Source organism: Desmodus rotundus, chromosome 3 (assembly GCF_022682495.2).
Source record: "Desmodus rotundus isolate HL8 chromosome 3, HLdesRot8A.1, whole genome shotgun sequence".
In the NCBI taxonomy this organism is placed as follows: domain Eukaryota; kingdom Metazoa; phylum Chordata; class Mammalia; order Chiroptera; family Phyllostomidae; genus Desmodus; species Desmodus rotundus.
Window position 1 is genome coordinate 174,804,843 of NC_071389.1, and position 21,544 is coordinate 174,826,386.

Below are 21,544 nucleotides of genomic sequence, written 5' to 3' on the forward strand. Positions count from 1 at the left end.
TATTACAGGAACTACTATAAAGGACACATGGACAAAACCAAGGGGGAGGGTGGAGAGGGGGGAGGGAGGTGGGTTCACCTGGGGTGGGGTAGAGGGATGGGGAGAAAAGGCATACAACTGTAATTGCATAACAATTAAAAAAAAAAAAAAGAATTAAAAAAAAAAAAAAAAAAGATTCGCTCTAAAGCCAGCATTCAGGCGCTTGATTTTTATGTTCTTCACTAATCTCTCTTCTTTACTTGCATGTTATCCCATTTTTATCTCCTTCCTGCTACAAGTCAGTTTGTACCTTTAAATATATTTATTTAGGTACATCTCTCCAGCTAGGTTCCCAGTGGACAGCTTGGATGCAGGCACATCATGTGATAGTTGTTGGATGGGTAAATTTGTGTATGAGTGGGTGACTGACGGAACTTTGACAAAGGAGGAGGACGCTGATTGATGACAAGTCAGCAGGCCAACATGGGGCAAATATATACTTGAATCAAATTTCCTAAACCCAGTAGGACTCAACTAAGTAACAGTTTGGGTTTTTTTTTTTTTTTTTGAGAATTGATCATTGGTATAATATAGGGGACCACAGAAAGTTCTTGACAATGTACTCTGATAAGAAATGCATCAGTGGTCAAAAGAACAGAAAATCATCCAAACCATTAATCAAAAGGCTTTTCTAACAGCAATAATGATGGAACCGGCTGCCACTCTAAATGACATGAACAAAAATGATAGGGGAATCTCTACGTACCTAATCATAACGCTACAAACACTTTCTCAGAAGACAGCTTTCTCATAAGAACTAATAAAGGGAGGGAACTTTTTTTCTTTCTTGTGGTCTCCACGTATATTAACTTCTTTTATTCATCATGCTGAGTAGATACAGATTTTTTCTTTTACTCCAAAACAACTTTGAAATTATCCAAATGTAATGTATGGGGTACTTAAAATTATAAGATCCCAGTTAAGGAGTCTCACTTTGTGTAAACCAGTAATCTTTTCCTTTACCATTCAATGGTATTGTTTTCTAAAATAATATTAAAAGTCTTCTTAGAAAACATGAAACAGAGGTAGAACTTACTGCTGTAAAATTTAGGTCTGCAAAAGTATACATGAATGATAAATACGGCATTTTAAAGGTGGGGGGTAAGACGAACCAAACCTAACTTACCGAGCCATCTGCAGGTGCTTTCTCCTGAGGATGATCAGGGTGACCAGCAGCAGTCCAATCAGCAGTGTGCTCAGAATGGCCAGCACTGAAATGACTACCACATTGGGATTCACCTCTGTAACTGAACAGAACAGCCCACACATTAACTACAGCTCCCACGGCATGGAAATTAACAGAACCATTCATTGTTGTCCATGTGATTTTAAGAGCAATGGACTTATGATGACCACAACGGCAACAGTGATGCTTCCCCACGCTGACAATGTCCTCTTCCTGGTCAACTCTAAGTTACTAGACTGATAAAAAGTGTTTAAGGCCTACATTCTGGATGTTCTTATAAAGGGAAATGATTAACTGTGATAATTCCTGTGACATGGTTTAAATTCACTTGATAACAAAAAAATCTAGAAGTCATTATTGTGTATTCTCATTTTTTTACATTTTCAGAAGCTTGCAAGTTCTATTTTATGCCCATGAGCTTAAAGTCAGAAAGCACACTGTCTATTTCATTCACAACTAATAATGTCTATGAAAAAGGCATTAGCGAGCTACCATCTGCTATAGCACTTAACACATTGCTAGAAGCAGGCACTGATAATCTGTAACCATATGTTGAGAGGTTTCCATCTGTACAACTCAAGGGATTAAACATATTAATAAGTTGTAGGGCCCCTAAGAACAGGGGTTGTGTCCCTCTCATATACTTCACGTGCTAATTGGTCTACCATGGCACTTACACATTGCTTAGAGCTTCACACTTCATGGAAGAGCAGAATATTAACACTGGGATTATAGGTCAACTGTGCTATAAAACTCTCAACAGTGGACCAGAGGAGAAGGGGAGAGTGATAACATCCTCTGCACTGTTCATAAAATCATGGAACTCGCTGGCATACACAATCCTTAAGTCTTTGGGTATCGCCACTTCCCATTTGGGACAATGAGGCCCCAGTTCATGGGCAGGGTACTTGAGCAGAAAAAACATTGGACTCATGGCCAGAAGAGCTCAAGTTCAAGTGACTACCAACTGCCATTTGGAGAGGCTATTTTATCTGTCTCTCTGGGCCTCATTTTCCTCATTTGTAAATAAGTGTAATAATATCAACTGTTTTACTGGCTTACTATAGAGATGACAAGAAATAATGAACATTCTATTATACTTAGTAGAGTGTGAAAAGATGTAGAAAGGAGAGGCCATTGAAACACTGTTTAGATCTATTGTCCTCTCTTCTGAAAAAAAATTTAAAAAACCTAAACAAACAAGTAAAAAAGTCCATGCTATTCATCATTGGATACAGTGGCTAAACATATGACAGATGTTACAGAAATGAGAACAGATCCAGTGAAGGGTTATGTGATAGTAAGTGTGGTTTTATTATAGGCTATTTCATAGGAGATCTGAGGTTGTAGAGTCAGACTCTAACATACAGGGGAATAAAACATATACCTCAGAAAAAGAATATGAAAACTGCATCATTCTAGACCTTCCATTATTTTTAAATTTCCCCACTCATAGTTTCTGCTTGATTAGAAGCTTTGCTGCTTTGATTCAATAATCGAGGCTTGCCATTATGTGACAGCTAAGGGCCAGGTCTGAACTAGATGAACCAGAGTTAATTAGGGCACTGTGGCTACTAATGAAGAGGATGATGAAATTGGTAACAAGTAGCTTTTAGACAGCATGTCCCAGGGTTTTATGCCCTTTATTTCTAAGCCTCAAAACAACTCAATAAGGTACAAATTATAATTCTAGCTTTACAGATGAAAAAACACAGGTTTGGAGATAGTAAACATCTCCCCCTAAACCACACAGGGGTTGAAGTTAAGCACTCCCGGACCTCAAGTTGGAATTTTTCAACAGGACAAATAAGGGTTCCATTGAAAGGATGGACTATATCTATTTTAAAAGAAAATATAGGAACAATTTGGAAAGGTGCAACTTTCAAAAACACCAGACCCCGCCAAGGCATGCGGTTACCCATTGTTGAGACAGCTATGAACGCAGGGACGCTGGGGCTGTCGTGGCTGACGCTGGTGACGCTGCAGTTGTAGGCGGTGGCCGGGAGAAGGCTGGAGATGGTCACAACGTGAGAAGAAACGGAAATCGGTTCCTGGAGATGCAAACAAGAAAATGAATGTCACGTAATCTCCTATTTTGATTTTTTAAAGTTTTTCGTAGTTGAGTTGGTAATGTAGAGACAGAGTAAAAAATGTAAAAGAGGGGAAAGGAGAGCAGCGAAAAATGAGTTGTAAACTACGTTACAGTGAATATAATACTGCAATTATGGGGACATAAGTAGGTGTCTGCAAACACACAGTGTTGTGTGTGTGGGTATTCACACTCCTAGCCGTTAAATTGTTGGGTCAAAAGTTGTGTATTTTTAATTTTGAAAGCCATTGACAAAGTGTCCTTCATAGATATTTTCAAGTTATCCACTGACTATCCATGTTTGACAACGCCTGTTCCCCTGCACCACTTCTAACACAGCATGGCGGCAACTTCTCTGCGCTTTTCCAATCTTATTAGTGCATTTGTATCGCATTGTAATTTCATGTTGCATGTCATTCACCTTTTCATATGTTTAAGAGCTTTTTGTGTGTATTTCATATAAAATATTTGTTTTGAGTTGTTGGTCTTCATCTTTTTTTTGTAGTAGTAGTAGTTCTTTGTATAATGAGGACACTATCATTTTTGTCTGCATTCTTGGTTTTTAAATGGCATCCACCGAAGGCACAGCAACTTTGCATCATCAAAAACACTTCACATTAACCCACATATGTAGAGCAGGTTGTTAATGCAGTGAGCCAATAGTCAGGCTAATGATAAGTTCTACTGTACAACATAAAAAGGTGAGTAAGCAAACTGTCTTTTTCAGCACGAGGCTCTGAAGCCCCACTGCCTAGAGACACGGCAGGCATTGGCACTCCCTTTCCACTCCCATCTCTCCTTAGCCTATAAAGGAATGCTTCCAAGGAAAGGCTTTTGCTAACAAGGCTCCATTATAGTAAGTAGCTGCTATTGTTTTCTTTGCAGTTGCAGGGAAGAAAATCTACCCCTGGCAGAGCAGTTATTTTCAAAAAGGATTCTCAGCATTGAAAAAGGATTCAGCTGTTCAGTACAGATCAAAAAGAGATGTTAGTAGAAGGGAATATAAAAAGGGGAAGGAATAAAGCAAATTATCTTAACATTCAGTATGAAAAGATTTGTGCTCCCAGAAATCCTTTAACCTTCTCAATCTCAGGAACTTTATTATTTAAAAAGCATCAGTTATTCATGTTGGATGGTACTCGTCTCTACATTGTGTTTTGTAGTACCCCCCACAAATGCGTCCTTTTCCTTCTGTGTCTGGCTGTAAAATATTTTTTCTCTTGTGGCTTTGTTACCCTGACAGCTGCTGGTGTCTCCCCTCCCGCCCACTCATTTCAGCCTGGTGGGCAGGGTCATCACCCGAGCTATCTGTGATTCTAACGCGGTAACGGTCACCTCTCTCAGCCTCATTTCCCCAGTGAGATTGCCCTCCTTACCAACCAGATAACAGACGCTTCCTTTAAGTTCTCTCAGTGATACGAATTTCTCCTGTGGCACTTGGTTTACTTCCTCATTTCTAGACTAATGCAATATCAACAACTATGTGAAAACATGTTCTGAAGATAAATAGTAATGCTGCCAATTGTGTTCCATACAGTGACTCTCAGAAAACTGGCAACCAGTTCATATTTGTTACATTGTGTTTTATAGGGCAATGTCTTCATCCCCTCAACTAACTTAGTGTCCACCGGGAAAAATGAACCACTTTAATTCTTCAGGGTGAACCGGAGTGGCTCAGGTTTATGGACAAAAGATAAACACAAAGGTGAAGGTAAACTTGGCAGTTTAGCAAGCTGGTTCTCATAATATATTTGGGCTTCTTCTAAGCATATCGGTCATTTCTGTCACTGAAACACAAAAGCATAAATGAACAGTTTTCATTTCTGCAGTTCAAAGACATTAAAGATTCTTATTTTGCTCAGATAATTAGCCTTGATCAAAGATAACTCAGTAAAAGAAAATCAACATGTACGGTACCTGGAGCTTTGTTTCCTGACTAGAGCCCATTTGTTGACAGAAGACTTCAAAGAAATCAGCCACTCCCTCTTCCACCCACAGCAAAGTCACTGAAGTCTGAGTTTTATTCACTGCAAAGAGGGATTTCGGAGGAGCCGGTTCTGAGCCAAGAAAGAGTTTTAAAAATTTAATTCAATGTAACATATTCTTTCTTCTTTTATTAATCAGCAGGATAAAATAGCCAAACAAATTCAGAATTAGGTACTCCAGACTGCCACGAAAGTTTCCTATTCCTTCTGAAATGTGTCCTTTCACAAAGATCGTCATCTAACTGCCTTTTCCCTCCTCTTCTATTTTATACTTCTCTTTTTTGGAACACTTCTGTTTTCTACTTCAGGTTTATTATAGTCATAATCTATTAATAGTTTTTATGCATCTACACTGGAGTTGGCATTGCCCTGATAATCCAGACCTTCATGGGTGAGAAACAAAACTCCGTACTTAAGAGGCGAAGACAAAGAAAAGCGATGTGCTCCCTACTCAGGGGGAGATTCGGTCTGGGGCTTAGCCAACAACCTGTCTTCCTTTCGTTGGAGACTATTTTTAAAAAGTTTAGTTAGGAATGAGTTCTTGAAAATATAGTCAAAATAAAAGGGGTAAAGCTCAATAGATGATATGATTTCTTGTTTGAAGGAAATGATGGATGGAACAAAATCAGACTCACAGATACAGCGAATAGACTGATGGTGTCAGTGGGGAGGGGCTGGGGAAAGTGCGACGGGGCTGTGAAGCACAGATCAGTCGTCACAAATAGTCGTGGGGATGTAAAGTACAGTGCAGACAGTGTAGTCCATAGTGTCCTAGTAACTGGTGTGGTACTAGGTGGGTACTGGAAATATCGGGGGGGCACTTGGTAAGGTACATGATTGTCTGACCACTGAGTTGTACACCTGAAATTAATGCAAAATAATATTGAACATAAACTATAACTGACAAATTTTTTAAAAAGAGAAAGTTTAATGGAAAGGGGCTGGATGGTTAATAAAATGTTACCAACTGATTTCTTTGTCTTATTCTTTTAGGCATTTTATCTTGGTCAGTAAATTAACTCATTAGTCATGTAAGCCATGCTGGCCTGCCCCTTCAATACTGGTTTTTAGTTAACGGAATCACTGAACTTGTTGGCTGGAGGCCAAACCCCTGCCTGTTCCCCAGTTCTTGGAAGTGATCTGCTGTCTCGTTCCTCCATTCCCGAGTCCCCTCCCTGGCTGACCTCCTCCCTGGGCCACGCCCTTGGGGTGTTGCCTTTCTCTCGATAACCTCTGGAATACAAAAAGATCTCAAACCAGGGTTCCTGTTACCTGCTGTCAGATCTACTTTACAGTGGACATATCCTGTCTTGCTGTTGGATTCACAGAACAGTGTACTCTGCGCACCTGCCTGTCCCTGTGAGGCTACTGCCCACTCTGTTAACGTGTTACTTGGATTTCTTTTTATTATCTGCCCCACTCTCAAGTCTGTCTCAAGTTCCTGGCTCTTAGAAGTGCTTGAAAAAGCCCTGGAGGCCCTTCCACTCCTTTGACAGGTATATGTCTTTGTATGGGAAGGTTTAGGCCTTCTTTGTAGAATGTCATCATCATGGTCTTGTCCAGAACCAAGAAGGACGTCAGAATCCTTTTTGCCATGATTTTTTTTGCAGGTGACCTAAATTTGTGTCTGACTAAAAAGAAGCCTTTGTTCTATCCAGAAACAACTTGACAAGGTTAGGCAGAAGAGTTGAAGAAGGAAAGCGATGAGCTAGTTTTGGGCAAGATCAATCCACAGTAGATGTCAGGACCCCTTTGTCATTTTCAGTGAATTGTCTACTCCTCTAGACATTGCATTGTCTCTCTTCCCTTCTGATGAAGACTGTTGCTAAAACACAGAGGCCAGCTTCCACTTCCCACGTTCCACTTCCCACATCCTTCATAACGGTCACTGTTAATAGGGTTGTGAGTCAGAGAATAAGTCCTCCATTCATTCTGGCTTGGGTTGAACTTGAATCTTTGGGAGAAAGTACAAGGTTGTCTAGGGCACAGATAAATGATTTGTTAGCCTGAGCCTGGGCTGTTTCTCTTTAAAAAATACACACTGCTGAAGAGTCTGCCTCTTGGACAATGATTATAAACCCTGGGACATCTCTATATCTTTTTCCTGATGAGTAGATAAAATCAGTTTAGTTATCTGGTATGAACATTGCCCAAATTCGAAGCTCCAGGTCTGACTTTTTTACACACATATTTCCAATCACCTGTCACCTATGCTCACTCAGATACCTCACTATTACCTCAAACTCCGCGTGGACAGAATGGACCCTGGAGTCCTTGCCTTCCCACAGATCAGTTCTAATGTCCAGCTGCTCCTGATTCCCTCAGGAGGACCATCACTCTTCCAATTATCTAAGGCAAGAGTCTGTGGCTCTCCTCTAGCTTCTCGGATCCGGGTAGCCTGTCTTTTGATAATTCTTGTCATCTCTTCCTTGGTCTATTCTTTTCATGATGCTGCAGGCTTTGTCATCACACTTATCAGTCATGACAGTAGTCCTTCACTCCTTTTCACTGCCTCTACTTGGCTTCTTCGTTTCTCAATGATGGTGCAGATCACTTTAAAGTACCACTTTGCTCATGTTAAATCTCATCTGTGCCATCATTGCAGTGATGTTCAACCTTCTTCACCTCGTGGCCCACGTAAGCTAATTACTAACATTTTTCAGCACACCCCAAAATATATTTTTACCAACTTGACAAAAAACTAGGTGCACTTTTGATTTATTCACAATGGATGGCTATTGTCGTGTTGGTGGTTGTCATTTTTGTATTCGACAATGTAAGGGGAAAGAGGTCAGTGACCCCGACTAAAGAGTCATGTATTGCCTATTTTAAAAGTCCTCATGGCACTCTGGTTGAAAATCACCGATCTACTGTGATCGGTGTCTGTTGTGTCAAATCCACATAGACCAAGTTTTACAAAGATCCTATTTCCACTGGCCACATGTTACCCCTCTGGCTTAACCACCACGCGTCCTTCACAGACACGCTGCTCCCGGGAAAGCCAGTCTTCTCACCAACCATCACACAGGCCGTACTCTGTCTTAATTCGTGTATTTCCCCTCGTTGTGCTCTTTCTTCTATTCTGACCATCCCAAGGGCACAATGAAGTCTTAACTCCCCTTTGAAGCCTTACCTGATGACTCTCTCTTGATGATCCATCCCATCTTTGACCCTCTATTGCCATCAATTCTTTCCTATTTGATCTATATGAGTGAAGTGCTGATTCCACTATGTCCTACTAGATTATTTAAGAACATGAGCCATGTGTTATAAATACATTATATTGTCTTTACCTTGAACTAGCCAACTGTAGGAACTCAATATATATTCTCTATCACGGATTTAAAACATAGGTCAAGATTCATTAACCAGAGGCATTAGGATTCAAGCATCAGTCAAGACCAGCCACACCGGGGTTGAATTTTGATTTTGTTTGCCTTTTTATTGTGATTGTGTTTATAAAAATCACCAGCTTTCAGTGGCAGAGTCAAGAAATAGGTCTTGAATACTGGAGTAAGGCTTCCTTTTGATCTGGCTGAGAATGTGGATCTCGGTAATGGCTAAACATTGCTTATTGTCGATATTATTGATTTCATAAGATAGGAAATACCATTACACACAAGAACACTTTTATTGGTCTCTTTCAAAATTGTACTCCCACAAAATCCATATGTTGAAGCCCTAACCCCCAACACTTCAAAATGTGATGGTACTTAGAAGCAGGGCCTTTCCAGAGGTGATGAAGTTAAGATGAGGCTATGAGGGTGGGCTCTAATCCAACACAACTGGCGCCCCGAGAGGGAATCTGGGCACAGACACACCAAATACGAATGGGCACAGAAATGGCCCTGTGAGGGCACAGCCAGAAAGAGGGAAAAACCAAACTTGCCAACACATTGATTGTAGATTTTTAGCTTCCAAAACCATGAGAAAATCAATTCCTATTGGTTAGGCCACCCAATCTGTCATATTTTACTATGGCAGCCCTAGCAAGCAAACTAATAGTCTTTTATTTTTCAAAATATCAGGTATAATCTAGCTATAAAGGGGAAGGATAGGAATACCTTGTTCATGTTATAAACAATGGATAAGCTTTAAGATAATGTATATAAAAACACTTTATATAATATAAAGAACCATGTAGATATTAGTTATAAAACATCTTTTGATGATCACTTTCTTTCTCTTTATATCACATTTTAAATCTTAACTTCTTCAAAATTGCCCTGCTCCATAGTGTCAGATTTTCCTTTGGTTAAAATAATGTCAGAGTCCATGATATTTGATATGAGAACCTTGTAAAATAGACAGACTATTGTTATGAAACAGGGTATGGAGACAGGGCTGTTTGCTCTTAAGCTTTCTCACATTGCTGGTGTTGCAGTCAACTATTTGGCCTTCTCCTTTCCTTCTTTTCCCTCCCCTTCAGTGCCTCTCCTATATGAGTTGGCAGTTCAACCTAATTTTATAAGGAAATCCAGTACCATTCACAGAGCATGGGCAGACTGGAAAGCTGAAAAGCTATCTTTACCATTTAATTTAGATTGGATTAGGAGAGGCTCAAGCTGTTGCTGGGGCACTCTGGGGAGTGAAGGTGACCTTGGATGAAGTACAAGCTAGTGCCTGACTCTCATTCTCTGCTCTGGTGGCAAATCTCTTATTTCCTAAGGAATTCCAAAGGGAGCCAGGTGTAATATGTAGCCTTGGAGCAGAGTAGAATGTACTACTTATTGCTTAAAATCCATCTTTCTCTGACAGCTGTTACACTGTTTCTTATTTTAATATGACCCATTAGTTTAGCTGCTGGTAGAATGATGTTAATGAGGTCAGGGCCAACTGGATTCATGCTGCTTACACTTAATACCTCTAAACTCAGTGAGTCATTTTACAAATGTGTGGCATTGGCGATACGGGGAATGCAATAGAAAACCATTGTAAAAAATGATCAATCGTGGCAAAATCTATTTTTAATAAATCCTCAGTTTCACTGACAGCAATTTGCTAGTATCATAGTGTACAGAGGATGGTCTTTAACATCTATATTACATGTCTTTAAAGTTTACTTTTATTTTCTTCAACTCAGGCAGTTCCACCTTAAGTAGATTAAGCTGTATAAATAAGCCTGGCCAAAAAGCACGTGTGACTTCAGCAGTGTAAAGTGCATAAGAAGTTATGTCCAACTTGGTTAAAACATCTGCAAAAGAAAGCACTATTTAAAAGAAAAAAGAGATGTAGAGCAATTACTGAGGGTGAGTTAACATCGATATGCAGTAAAATTAAGAGGAAAGTTATATTAAAGAGAAAGAAACTTTTGTTAGAACTAACGTTTATTAGGACTATTCTCTTGTTGACTTTGAGAGATTCTTCCTAGGTACATTTATCAAGTAATTAGACCATTTAAAAACAGCATTGAGAACTTTTAAAAAATACAGGCAAATAGTTAGCATTAAATTATAATTAGGTCCTATTCATAAACAAAATTTCTTCAGGAATTAGAGATACCTGCCTTTCCATTGCATTTTAAATAAAGTCTTTATGGCTTAATGATAGCAAATGTAATATCTCCTCTATGAATCACTGGATATGTTTATGGTTTTGCCAGTTTATGTAACTTCTAAAGATAGGTAGAATTTTTCAGAGAAAGCTCCCCTTTAACTTAGTTTCAAAACAAAATGTCTGCGTGCCTTTTTTTGGCTCCAGGAATATGTATTCTTCTTAGCATTTTTATTTAGTTAGGAGTTATGTATCGCACAGTTCTTAGAATAAAGGTCACTGCTCTTAAGGATCATTAACCTTGTTGCCTTTACTTATGCATGAATTAAATTCTAAAACTTGAGGGAACGTTGAAGACCAGTTAGTCCAGACTCTCATTTTATAGATGAGGCAACTGGGACCCAGAGGGCCTGAGCCCCTTTCCTGAGGTAACACAGCTGATCTGTGAATGCGAGAACTGGGGTCCAAGCCTCTGCACCCCTAGTTCAGGGTCCTTCCCACACTGGCTCCCTCCCCGCAAAATACAGGTGTTTTCCACTCATTTCCATGTCAACTGGGGATGATGAAGCCTCCTTGAAAAAGTTCTAGAAGACCAACTTATCCAGAGTGGGCACTTGCATTATGTAATAAATTAGTGCAAAACATCACAATCACAGCCTTAGGAGTCCATCATTCAGATTCTTCTAATACATTCCAAGGAAACTTGCAAAATACGCAAGTCACTTTATGATGGACAGGAGAAGTACTTTAAAGGAAGTGCTAAAGTTGTGTGGCATGACTGTGGGCAGCTGGCAAATTGCAGTGAAACTTAGAGACCACAATGGCAAACGGGAGCAATATATAAGCATATTAAGAAGAGGTATCAGTTAGCCGCAGGTACAGGAATGAAGCCGTGGAACGTGACATGCCTGGCAGTCTAACCCAGAAAACACTGCCTGCATGGGCTGCTGGCCGTCCGGGTCTATACAAGAGGAGGAGCCCAGTAATGATCCTCTGCAAACCTGAAGAACATGCATGCGTTTATAAGGAATCAATAGAAAAGCCTTCCACAAACTCCCATCATCACTCCCACCCTACTCGCCTACCCCATTGATGCCCATGTACTCTATCCTTCACCATCTTACTGCAGATTCACTCAGCCTAAGGCCGCTTCCTCCACAGGCACCCTGGGCCACCTCCTCTGGCCCAGTCAAGGACATCACTCTAACAAGTCTCACCTGTAACTATTCTACAGAATCAATTTTCTGCTCTGTTGAATCATTCTGATTAGCTCATGGAAAAGCTGTTTCCACCTATTTAAGGCAAAACAAACAAACAAACAAACAAAAAAACCCAACCTAACACATGAACACTCTTGGATCTTCTCCTTCAGATCCTTCTTTTCTCTTTATAACAACACTCTTCACAAGTTTTGTTATTCCAGCTGGCTTCAGTCTTGAAGTCCTTTTCATTGTATTTCCCCTCAGCACGCTACCTAAATGCCTCCTCCCCAAATCACCAGCGACTTCTTGGTTGCATAGATCAGTGGTCAGTTCTCATTTCTCATCCTGACTTTGCAGGCTGGACAAGTGGATCACTGTCTACTCACTGAAGCACTTTCTCTGCTTGGCTCTTAGCACCTAACAGTTTTCTCTTCCTATCTGTATTTCACTGGCCCTCCTTTTTTTTTTTTTTTCTTTTTCTTTTTCTGATTCCTGCTCACCACTTTGGCTTCGTAAGGTTGGAGTGCTTCTGGGCTTAGTCCATGGATAGCATTCTTCTTTCTTTACTCATTCCTCCATAACCACATCAGGTTGGTTTTCTGACTACCCTCAAATTTGTACTTCTAATCCTGAAGTCTCCAAGCTCCTACTGCCTACCCAGCATCTGTTCTTCGATGTTTAATTGACACCTTCAAATAACAACACATTCAAACCTGAACTTCCGTTCAGTCCCCCAAACCTGCCTCTGCCATAATTATTACCAACTCAATAAATAGTACCCCTGTCCTTCCAATTGCTCAGGTCCCAGATCTTGGCATCTCCCTAGACTTCTTTCATTCATTCTAGAATCTAAATTTATCTGCAGATTCTCTCAGCTCCAATTTCAAAAAAATTTTCATCATCCTCATGACTACCATCTTGATCCAGGCAAGAATAGTTTCTTGTCTGGGTAGATGCAAGAGCCTCTTAACTTTAAGATGACTATGTAATTTATCAAAAGTGTCCAAATTAAAATACTTTTGGGGAAGAAAAGGACTGCAAAGGAGGATGACTACTTTGTAATTGATCCATAACAGATGTAAACTGGTGTTTGAGACAACGGGGATGTATGGTCATCTTATCTGTCTGCCTTTCCCCTTACCCTGAAACAGCCCACTCTCACCAAAGTGATCTTGTCACACTTGCCAGGTCATGTGACTTCTCTGCTTGGACCATCCAATGGAGTGTCATTTACTCGGAATAGAATGTCTTCTCAATGTTCCTTCATTATCTGCTCTGTTGTTACTTCTGGGCCTTTTTATTTACTACTCTTCTTGTTTACTCCCCATCAGCCACGCTACCTTCCTGACTTTTCTTTGAACTTGCCAGGCACATGGCTGTTTCCAGGAGCTTTGCACAGGTGGTTCCCTCCCTGTTGTTGATTTGGCTCACTCCCTCCTTCAGGTTTTGATTGAAATATCATCTTTACAGTGAAGCTTACCCTATTCCTACTTCCACAAAACTGCACCCTACCCCCCATAACACTTCTTCCTTTTTTGCTTCACTTTTTATAAATGTATCATTATTAGATACCCTATATTTAGTCTATCATCTCTTTTCTCCACTAGAATAGGGGCAGACACTTTTGTCAGTGTGTTTATTTCTGTACTCTCTACACACAGGTTAGTATACAGCACATAGTGAAGGCTAAACGAGTATCTGTTGACTGACAGAATGAATTAATTTTTTAACAGTATAGTACCTTAATTATTTCATTAACTTCTTTTAACTGATGGGATGTATATATCTCATATTTTCTTTTCTTACTTTCTTCCTTCTTTCCCTCCATTCATTCTTTCTTCTTTTTTTTTCCTTCTCTTTGTGTTCCATTGACACAATTTATTCACATTCTTATTTCATTGAACTCATGTTCCCTCTTAGGGTGGGGGTAAGGAGGGTAAGTTAGTCACTTACTAGGAGACCATTTAAGAAAAGTATGGGTAGATAGGGAGAGGAACTTTGGTATGCCGTGACTCACAACACTTAACTCACTTCTTACCAAAAATAAGGGCTACATATACCCAAGCAACTATTTCAAAAATTGTACTCAATGACTTCAGCATAAGAATAAACAAATTTTCTCAACTGGGTGTGAGACCCTGAAGGGTAATACCATGTAATGCCTGGACTTGTATAGAGTTAGAAATTACATTGCATCCAGATGTGTGTAATTATTTGTACTCTACTTGAATATTATGAAAAAGAGTCTAATATCATCCAAATTCCTAACATTTGAAAGCATTTTGATTCTTTTTTTGTCTGTAGTCAAATTATGTTATAAAGGTTTTTAATTGATATAAAATCTTTCATGACTGAGATAGAAAATCAAGCCGACGTCACCGATGTCATTAACACCTAAATTCTGGAACAGAAACAGAAAGTCACAAAATGGGTGTGGTTATTAAATGCGTTCATAGGAAACAGAAGTTCTTATTCAAAAACACACCCCAATCCAGGAAAACATAACCAACAGATGGATATAAAGTACTGAATCAGTGTTTCTAGATGCAGGCTCAACAGTGGATCAAATTTCTCAAGGTTCCAGCTTGCTCAAGCGAAGACATTGCACTAAATTACAAATTTCTCCCAACACTAAAGTCATCTAACTCCTTATCTGGAGCCTGCCCGAACACATCTGTGACCGGGATAAGACAGAGTTCGACAGTGGTGGTGTGCACATTTTCTGTCTTTTGATTTTCTCCGACCCCATTAGTTGCTTCTTCCCATTTTCTCTTGCTGGCTTCTCCTCCTCTGCTCAGAGTCTAAATGCCAGGGTGGTTCTTGCAGTCTAGACTCAGGCCGTCTCTTCTCTTCTTCTTTTTACTTCCTACTTGGTGATCTTGTCCAGACACCCCTAATTTATGTTTCCAGGCTGAAATTCTCTCCCAATCTCCAGACACTTATATCAATAATCTCTTTATTTGACAACAGCACTTGGATGTTTTCTCAATGTTTTTATACACGAGGAAGAAACCTTGGTTATTACTTTTTGACAAATTTACTTCTCTGGTTTTTCCAGTCTTTTCACTCTCAACAGATTGCACCCGTATCCACCCTAGCTGGTCAAGAGCGCAGCCTATGAGTCATTCTTAATTTCCCTTTCTCTCATTTCCTATTTTTGTCCCATCAGAAAGCCCTGTGAACACAGCCTCCAAAAAAGCTCTTGAATACTGTCCACTTTTCTCCACCTCCATCACTACCACTTTCCTCAAAGTTACCATCATTTCCCATGGCACTTGTTTGATTAAGAACGTTGTTTTTAAAGCTAAGGACAAATTGTTCCCTAATTGGTCTCCCTACCTTCATTATTGACCCAACCATTCTACCTCCCTTGAACAACCAGAGGGATTACTTTAAATATAAGCTGAATTATTTATTTTAGATTCTCCAAAGGGCTTCAAACTGCACTCAAAAATAAAATCTCAACTGTATGCCTTACACACCCTGTACACAGTAGTCTGGCCTCTGCCTATTCCCTCTGCCTGGGAAATTATCGTGGCTTTTACTCAGGCTCCTATGTCGTATGAATAGTATTGTACCTGTTCATGACTTTAACCCACACTCGCTTGATAGATCATCCATAATGTCACGTAACAATGACAGCGAAGCTTGCAATGGGCCCACTGAGTGTTATTTTTGTAAGATCACCTCCGAACGTGCATTTTAGCTGGGACTAATAAATCAAATGAGTTGGCAGCTAGGACCTAAGAATCACAGCTCTGGGTAGTGATACAGCTTCGGAAAAGAAAGGCACAGGGAACATAAGCACAATCTTTAAGTAGTTCTACTTATCCAGAAATGAGTTTTAAACTGACATTCATATATAGACAAAAATTACAGACAATGGTTAGAATTAATAAGCAGGCTATTTTTTCTTAATGGAAAGATCATGCAGTGTTGGGAAGCTGATGATCTCCACCTTCCTAAAACTCCAGTATATTAAACTCTACCAGAGATTCTCAACAGGAGAAGTACCACCCCCTTGAGGGCATTTTGAAATATGCAGAAATGATTGTAATAGTCACAACAGAAGTTAACTGGACTTCTGTGAGCAGGACACAGATATGCTCCATGTCCTGCAATGACCAGGAAAGTTCCAAACAAAAAAATTGTCCCACATCCAATGTACCTCATGATTGTCTAATGTGACACCAGAATTAATCATGTATTTCCAACTACCTATTTAATTTTAAAGGGTTTCCGATACAAGAATTTAGTTTCTGCATGGCAAATATGAGACAAAAAAAATTAAGACAGTGCAGTGAATTATAGAGAACAGAAACTATTGGGTAAACTAAGGAAATATTATGTTTTATTTTGTTTGGAATGTTCTAAGAGTTTTCTTTTTTTTAAATATATTTATTGATTATGCTATTACAGTTGTCCCATTTCCCCCTCTTCACTCCACTACATCCTGCCCACCCCCTCCCTCCCACATTCCCCCCCTCTAGTTCATGTCCATGGGTCATACATATAAGTTCTTTGGCTTCTACATTTCCTACACTATTCTTACCCTCCCCCTGTCTACCTTCTACCTACCATTTATGGTACTTATTCTCTGTACCTTTCCCCCCTCTCTCCCCCTCCCACTCCCCTGTTGATAACCCTCCATGTGATCTCCATTTCTGTGGTTCTGTTCCTGTTCTACTTGTTTGCTTAGTTTGCTTTTGTTTTTGTTTTAGTTGTGGTTGTTAATAACTGTGAGTTTGCTGTCATTTTTACTGTTCATATTTTTTATCTTCTTTTTCTTAGATAAATCCCTTTAACATTTCATATAATAATGGCTTGGTGATGATGAACTCCTTTAACTTGACCTTATCTGAGAAGCACTGTATCTGCTCTTCCATTCTAAATGATAGCTTTGCTGGATACAGTAATGTTGGATGTAGGTCTTTGCCTTTCATGACTTGAAATACTTCTTGCCTGTAAGGTCTCTTTTGAGAAATCAGCTGTCAGTCTTATGGGAACTCCTTTGTAGGTAACTGTGTCCTTTTCTCTTGCTGCTTCTAAGATTCTCTCCTTCTCTTTAATCTTAGGTAATGTAATTATGATGTGCCTTGGTGTGTTCATCACCATCCTTGGGTCCAGCTTCTTTGGGACTCTCTGAGCTTCCTGGACTTCCTGGAAGTCTATTTCCTTTGCCAGATTAGGGAAGTTCTCCTTCATTATTTGTTCAAATAAGTTTTCAATCTTTTGCTCTTCCTCTTCTCCTTCTGGTACCCCTACAATTCAGATGTTGGAACATTTAAAGATGGCCTGGAGGTTCCCAAGCCTCTCCTCATTTTTTTGAATTCTTGTTTCTTCATTCTTTTCTGGTTGGATGTTTCTTTCTTCCTTCTGGTCCACACTGTTGATTTGAGTTCCAGTTTCCTTCCCATCACTATTGGTTCCCTGTACATTTTCCTTTGTTTCTCTTAGCATAGCCTTCATTTTTCCATGTAATTTGCGACCAAATTCAACCAATTCTGTAAGCTTCCTGATTACCAGTGTTTTGAACTGTGCACCTGATAAGTTTGCTATCTCTTCATTACTGAGTTGTTTTTTTTCTGGAGCTTTGATCTGTTCTTTCATTTGGGCCATTTTTTTTTGTCTTGGCTCCCCTGTTATGTAAAGGGGCGGAGCCTTAAGTGTTCACTGGGGCGAGGTAATGCTGGTTGTTGTGCTGTGATGCTGTATGTGAGGGAGGGGCTGAGAGGGAGCAATGGCGCCTGCTCCACTCTCTGCCGGATTTCAGTCACTCCTTCCGCTACCCACAATCAAACTGGGCCCCTGTGGTGCTGATTCCCGAGTGGGTGGGCTTGTGCACGCTCTAGGCCCTTGTGGGTCTCTCCAACGAACCCTCCTGTGAGGCTGGGAGTTTCTCCTGCTGCCACCTCAACCCCCACAGGTGTTTTCACACAGAGGTTTGAGGCTTTATTTCCCTGCACTGGAGCCCTGGGTTGTGCAGTCTGTTTCGCTCCCCTGCCGTTCCTCTATCTATGCGTGAATGTGGGGCCGCAATGTCTGCCAGCCACCACATTGTGGGGTCTGCTAGCTGCAGTCTGGCCTGCCCCCTTCCACAATCTGCCACCTTGCTGGGTCCACCAGCCGCCTCCTTGCTATGAGTCCTCTCTGCCCCGGCTGCCTGTCTCCGCCCCTCCTACCAGTCTGGGTGAGTGTTTCTTCTTTATCTCCTTGGTTGTCGGACTCCCATACAGTTTAATTTTCTGTCAGTTCTGGTTGTTTTTGTTTTTAAATTGTTGTTGTTCCTCTTTTGGTTGCGCAAGGAGGCAGAGTGTGTCTACCTACGCCTCCATCTTGGCCGGAAGCTTGTTCTAAGAGTTTTCTAAAGGTACCTCACCAACAACCATGCTACTTGTGGTATTTAAGTTGCTAATAAAACACCCTAGATTGCTCTTTGCTTACAGCTGCATGTATGAACACGTAGTAACAGTGGTGATTAGGGATTCCTATGAATATACTCAGACACAGAGGATAAATTAGCAGACATCCGAAACAGTGATGTCACTAAGCTGTATTGAAAATATTTTATGTCCTTCTATATATTTTAATTTTTAACATACAAAATGAGATCTCCACTGTGAAAATTACACTTTAAATGGGAATGCATTTATTCTGGGGGTTGGTACTTTTAAAGCAATACTGCCTCATGAGGTCTTCCAAACGATTTTTGCCACTCCATTCTCTTCCGCCTACTGCTGATTATAGGATTATCATCTCTGAAGTAACTATCAGAAAATAAATGTTTATCTCAATACATGGTAGATTGTTGAATGTAGAAGCTGTGTTTGTGTTACATAGTATCATATCTTAGTTGTGTTTCATAATATAACAATTATTTTGACACTATATTACACAGTAAATTCTAGCTTGTTTTCAAGAATATCATACTTTCCTAATTTCCCCTCATCCACATTCTATTATTTTTTGGCATGTTATATCAACTTTAATTTAGGCTATTTCCCCCTTTTTTTATAACATAAAAATACATCTAGCCTGTTATTACTTATCTTAACTTTAGGTTTTAATTCTAGAGTCTACCTGTACTTATGCTTGCTCAGTTATTTATAACTAATCAATATGAACTTGTTCATTTCTTCACTTACTTTTATACTGCTTATATAGAAGAACTACTCATATTTTTACTTTATGTAAACTTGAACTTATTCATATAATAACATGCAGTCATCAGGCAATTTCATATGGTTTTTAGAAGAGCTGCATATGAACATATACATGTGGTATCTATATTCTTTTATTATAAATTATTTTCTTTTATCTTGATTTTATATTAGAGTTAGGACATTGTATCAAATTTTTAAAAATTAACATGTGGGTTGTTTTCCCTATGAATTTTAATCGAAGATATTAAAGGGAGCATACATAACAGTGACATGAAAAGGGAATGGCTTCTGATAGGGTTGAGTACACTGCACCAGATAGTCTCTAAGGTCCTTCCATCTCTAAAACCCTGAGACTCCTTAGTTCCTCTAACCTTACCATGAGTGATGAACACTCCTGTCTCCCACCACAGTAAACACTGCGTTCGCAGAAACTTACACTAAGATGAACACACCCTTTTGGTAGCATAAACGACTATTTTGCACTTATAAAAGAGAGTGAGCCATTTTTCGGTTGTCTCATTGAGTTGAGAAGACCGTGTTCCCCCCACTGCCACCGCCATGCACTCATCTTACCTAGCTTGACAAGGTGGAGTGTGGAGGTATTGCTTCCTCTTTCAGTGCAAGCAGTTACGGAGAGATTGTAGATATCTCCTGCAGGCAGGCTGAGAATTGCAGTCATGACATTGCGTGTTACCTGTAAGATCATCAAAACTGAGCGTTTAACCTTCTAATAGGCTTGAACTGTAATACCATTCTAAACTATTTCAGGGCTACCGCAGATATGGCCTCTCTGTTCTGTGATGCAATCTACAATTGATTACACCCTTATAATATGTTGTTTCCTCTAAAACTGATATGAATTCCTCATCTGAGCCAAATGCAAAGTAGCTCTAAACACACATAATACACATCAAAGCATTTTTGCAATTAATTCCCTTGCTTGGAACATGTATCCCTCTGATATTTTTCCTCATAATTCACAGAAAATTTTAGAAAAGACAATTGCTGTGCTGCTCCTGATACGTATACTTCTCAGCCCTAGCTGGGACACTCAGAAGAAACCTAATCATGTCTAGACACTTGGCTTCTTAACTAAAGACTGTAATTCCCAGCCTCCCCTGTAGCTACAGGAAACCAGGTGACTCAATTCTGACCAATGAATTGTAAGTAGAAGTTACATGGGCAACTTATATTTAGTTTCGTTCACATCCTGTAGGTATCGGGTTTCTGCGTCCTCTCCTTCCCCTTCTCCAGGCTGGAATATGGACGTGATGCTAAGGAAGGCTCACCTCTGCAGATGAGAACTACATAGAGTGGCCCCGGGAGCAACAAGGGAGAGAGAACCTGGATGGCTGGGTGACCCTCACAGAAGAGGTGCCCCGGTAGCCCTGGGCTAGCATGAGAGAGACATAAGCTTTGATTTTCTTTGAGCTATTATCTTTTTTGTTTCATTTTGTTTTGTTTTGATTTATTACAGTCATTTATTTAGTCTGTACCCTACTAATACAATGCCAAGAAAGTTAATATAGGAGAAATCACTATTCCTAACATACCCAAATATTTAGGTGTTTGGGGATATTTTAAGAAAATATTGAGATTTATTAACTTTGGTTTTCTTGAAAATGTTTGGCATCCTGAAGAAAAAGCTCAAACCATAACTTTAAATATAAGTGAAATCAAGTTACAACTATTTCACCTATTGGAGATTAAAAAGTAGGCTCTATGAAAAAGGGAACTTAATTTTGGTCCATTAGCTTATCTTCAGAGCCTAATACAATGCCAATTGGCACACAAACATTTGTTTAATATTTCAGTGAATTTTGCTTAATGGTTTTCCATAGTTTATGCAAGCAAGTGTCCAGATGCCCGATGAAGGGATTCAAAGACACATACGCTTTTTTTAATTTTCTTCTTTCCTTCGGCAACGACCATCCAGTGCAGCATTCTGGAGTGGGAGAGGTCAGTTGTGTCATCCCCGTACGTCCAGCTTATGTATAACAGGCTGTTGAAATACTCCACAGAAGTGATTTCTGGAGCCACTGGGGCTATACGGGAGGAAACAAGAAACTTGAGTGTAAGAGACTGCAAAGAGTTAAAGTACGTATCAATAGAGCCGGAAACCCCGTACAAAGCTAAAGAGCTAAAATCCACCCCACATGGTGGTCCTGGATACCCCTGGGACTCTGAGCGGGACTGCAGTGAACGTATATCGTACAAGGTTTCGTGGGCCCTCCCCTGTACGGCTCTGGCCCAAGGCAGTACCGTCTGAACCTGACGATATCAAGGTCTGTTATACAAATTTTGCAGTTACAAAATTCCTAAAATGTTCACTTGTTTGGGTATGCTTAGTGCACAACAAATTAATTATTAAGCATTGGTGAACTTAT

At 39.9% G+C, this 21,544-nt stretch overlaps 1 protein-coding gene across 2 annotated transcripts in view; it reads right to left on the reverse strand.

Annotated features, from left to right (window-relative positions):
* PTPRO (protein tyrosine phosphatase receptor type O) overlaps positions 1–21,544 on the reverse strand; it is a 195,011-nt gene that overhangs the window by 42,136 nt on the left and 131,331 nt on the right. For both annotated transcript variants that reach the window (XM_053921772.2, XM_024575591.4), the window contains exons 11-15: positions 21,051–21,202; positions 19,731–19,851; positions 5,232–5,371; positions 3,144–3,276; positions 1,166–1,286 (exon numbers count right to left, since the gene is read on the reverse strand). In XM_053921772.2, the coding sequence (XP_053777747.1) occupies positions 1,166–1,286; positions 3,144–3,276; positions 5,232–5,371; positions 19,731–19,851; positions 21,051–21,202 (667 nt within the window). The remainder of the gene's footprint in view (positions 1–1,165; positions 1,287–3,143; positions 3,277–5,231; positions 5,372–19,730; positions 19,852–21,050; positions 21,203–21,544) is intronic.